Source organism: Aplysia californica, unplaced genomic scaffold, assembly GCF_000002075.1.
Source record: "Aplysia californica isolate F4 #8 unplaced genomic scaffold, AplCal3.0 scaffold00212, whole genome shotgun sequence".
NCBI classification, from domain to species: Eukaryota; Metazoa; Mollusca; class Gastropoda; order Aplysiida; family Aplysiidae; genus Aplysia; species Aplysia californica.
Genome location: NW_004797482.1, coordinates 182,849 through 185,720, shown reverse-complemented (window position 1 = coordinate 185,720; position 2,872 = coordinate 182,849). Strand labels below are relative to the sequence as shown.

General features: G+C 40.8%; 1 protein-coding gene across 5 annotated transcripts in view; it reads right to left on the bottom strand.

Moving 5' to 3' along the window:
- LOC101864463 (DDB1- and CUL4-associated factor 11) overlaps positions 1 to 2,872 on the bottom strand; it is a 59,214-nt gene that overhangs the window by 32,679 nt on the left and 23,663 nt on the right. For 4 of the 5 annotated variants that reach the window (XM_013083120.2, XM_005099405.3, XM_013083119.2 and 1 more), the window contains exon 2: positions 2,073 to 2,462. In XM_013083120.2, coding sequence (XP_012938574.1) covers positions 2,073 to 2,233 — 161 coding nt within the window. In that variant the 5' untranslated portion in view covers positions 2,234 to 2,462. Of the gene's footprint in view, positions 1 to 1,131; positions 1,347 to 2,072; positions 2,463 to 2,872 lie in introns of those variants that run through there. The other variant, XM_005099407.3, reaches the window with a different exon arrangement.

Below are 2,872 nucleotides of genomic sequence, written 5' to 3'. Positions count from 1 at the left end.
AGACAGACAGACAGACAGACAGACAGACAGACAGACAGACAGACAGACAGACAGACAGACAAAAGAAAATCTCCAGAAATGCAACGTCACAGACCACGCAAAACGAAAAAGACTAAGTCTTAAGTTTGAGAAAGTTTGAATAAGCGTTTCACGGCGCTTGCAACACAGAAAGATAAGATAGTGCTGAAGGTTAGAGGTGTCACTAGACAATAAGATGCAAAACAAAAGAAAGAGGACAGATAAGGATGATAGATGCCTGAAAGGAAAGAAGGAGAAAACAACATCTGAGCATTCGCCAACCACCGACGTGAACTTCAGAAAAGAATGAACACATAATACATGTGTATGAAGAAGGAGAAGGAAACACTTTCATTCAACAAAACAATTTATTATGAAGAAGAAAAAGGAATGATTCCAAAGACATTTGAAGAAGAAAAAGACAGAACTTTCAAACAACACAAGAAGAAATAAAAGTCATATAATTGACGAACATTAGAGATGTTACACCAGAAAGTAGCAAACGAGAAAAAGATTGAGGAGAGATACGGACGATAGATGTTTGATAGGAAAGAAGGTGCAAACCATACCACAGCACCTGCCAGCCAACCGCCCAAACACATAATAGAAGAAAAATGCGTTCAACTTTCAAACAACATATTATGAAGAAGACAAAGACTCGAGTTTGTTTTAGTAGAGGTTTTACGGCGCTTGCAACTGCATAAGGTCATATTATTGTGAGCGCCAGAGGATTAGAGGTGTAAGGGAGTTAACAAACATAAAAAGGAGGGGAGATAAGGACGATAGATGTTTGAGAGGAAAGAAGAAGTAAACCACACCAGAGCACCCGCCAACCACCCACGAAAAAGACTTTCAAACCACGTACATGAAGAAGAAGAAAAAGGGAGAACTTATACACTATATAGAAGAAGAAAAGGGAGAGCTTTCAAAGAAAACGAAAAAAAGAACATTTTCAAAATACTCAAAGAAGAAAAAACTGATGTGAAAAAAGAACTTTCACCCAACGTACTATGAAGACGAGAAAAAGGGAAAATAATCTTCAAACAACATATCAGAAAAATTTTGTTTCTAAAACTTTCAAACGTTGAGGTTCAACAAGACAGCAGATCTAACCTGAGAGTGATGCAGCATTGGGCCCCCATGGCGTAGCGTGACGTCACACAGGAGGGAGGCAGGGGACGCTATCAATGCAGTACTCAACCAAACACCCACTGCTCTTCCATCAGTTAGTTGGGCCACATTTGTTTAAAAAGCAAGCATCACCCTTCCAAACGTGTTACAGAGCGCACATAAACGATTGCAGCGATGACACATTCGGAGAACGTATTGAAGGGTATATTACCGGAGTTCGACGCGGATATAAACTGACAATGACAATGTTCCTGTTCTAATCCCGGACAAATCACTTGGAAAGATTTACATTAAGAATCTGTGGGAAAACTGTTGACGACCACACAAACGTTCCAGCAAGGAAACCGAAAATATTCCTGTTCAAATCCCCGAAAAATCACTGTGAGATATCAAAATTAGAAATCTGTTGAAGAACAATTGACGAGCACACAAATGTTCCAGCAAGCAAACTGAAAATGCACATGCAATCCTGCTTTAATCCCTGTAAAAAAAAAAAAAAGCAATACTTGGGATAGACCTACATCAAAAATCTGCAACAGAACCGTTGATGAACACACAAATGTGTTAGCAAGCGAACCGAAAATAAAATGCTCCTTGTTCTAAACCCCGAAAATTCACTTTAACACTGAGAAGCTAGGGCAGAACCACTAACGAAAACACAAATCTATGTTTCACAACGCAAAAGTAAAGCTAAATATCATGAAACAATGCGGAGGGAGGGAGTCTACCTTCGGATCAACGAACACACAAATGTTCTCCAGAAAACGTTAAGACTGGATATCAGGAAACTACTATGCGGAGGGAGGGGATCAACGAACACACATCAACAAACATACAAGTAAGTTCTCCAGAAAACTTTAAGACTCGAAAAGTTTTCTGAAACACTCGATATCATGAAGTTATGTGGAGGGAGGGGAATCTACCTTCGGATCAGATAAGCCACGATGGAGGAGAGGTCTGCCTCGTCATCGTCGCCCCCTGAGCGCGCGTTACTCCGGAGATTATAGCGCTGGTTGCCCGATTCCTCCTGTTCCTGGTCACTGCCGCTCATTCTGCGATGTCCACGAGAATGACTCAGTCCCATCAACTTCTGGCACTTCGCCCCGGCACACACAGCACGCCACACAATCACAAACTCGCGGGATCACCCAAAAAATACTCCAAGATCTATGGCTGTTTACATTCTCCACTCCGAGGAAACACGAAAGTTGAGAATCTGTTTTAATTCCTTCCACAACAAATATGTCTGAAACTGAAGGTGCCAAATTCCTCTTGAAAAACTGTCGTATTAGTTACACGAGGACTTCGTCTATCTGAAATAAAAAAGAAAAATGAATAAAGTTATGATCAGTCATACCGTTTTTACACATGGAAAAACTGGAACTTACAGGGCAAAAATAAACCAACAGCAACATTATAGTAAGGTCTGGCACTTTTGTGTCTTGACAGACGACCTTACTGCAGTATGCATGATACCCTCTGTGCCTGGGCGGCAGATACAGAGGGGATATATTGCCTAAGTACTACTTTCCTTCTCTTAATATCTTGACAACCTTGAATATGCTCCAAGGAAGAGACACCGTTGACATATGTTTGGAATAAAAAAGGTGTACCGCTGTGTCTTTTTATTTTACACTGTGCTAATGATTTGAAAACAACCGTAAGAACTACAAAGCCGAGAATGAAAGAGAGAGACTGGGAGAGAGAGAGAGAGAGAGAGAGA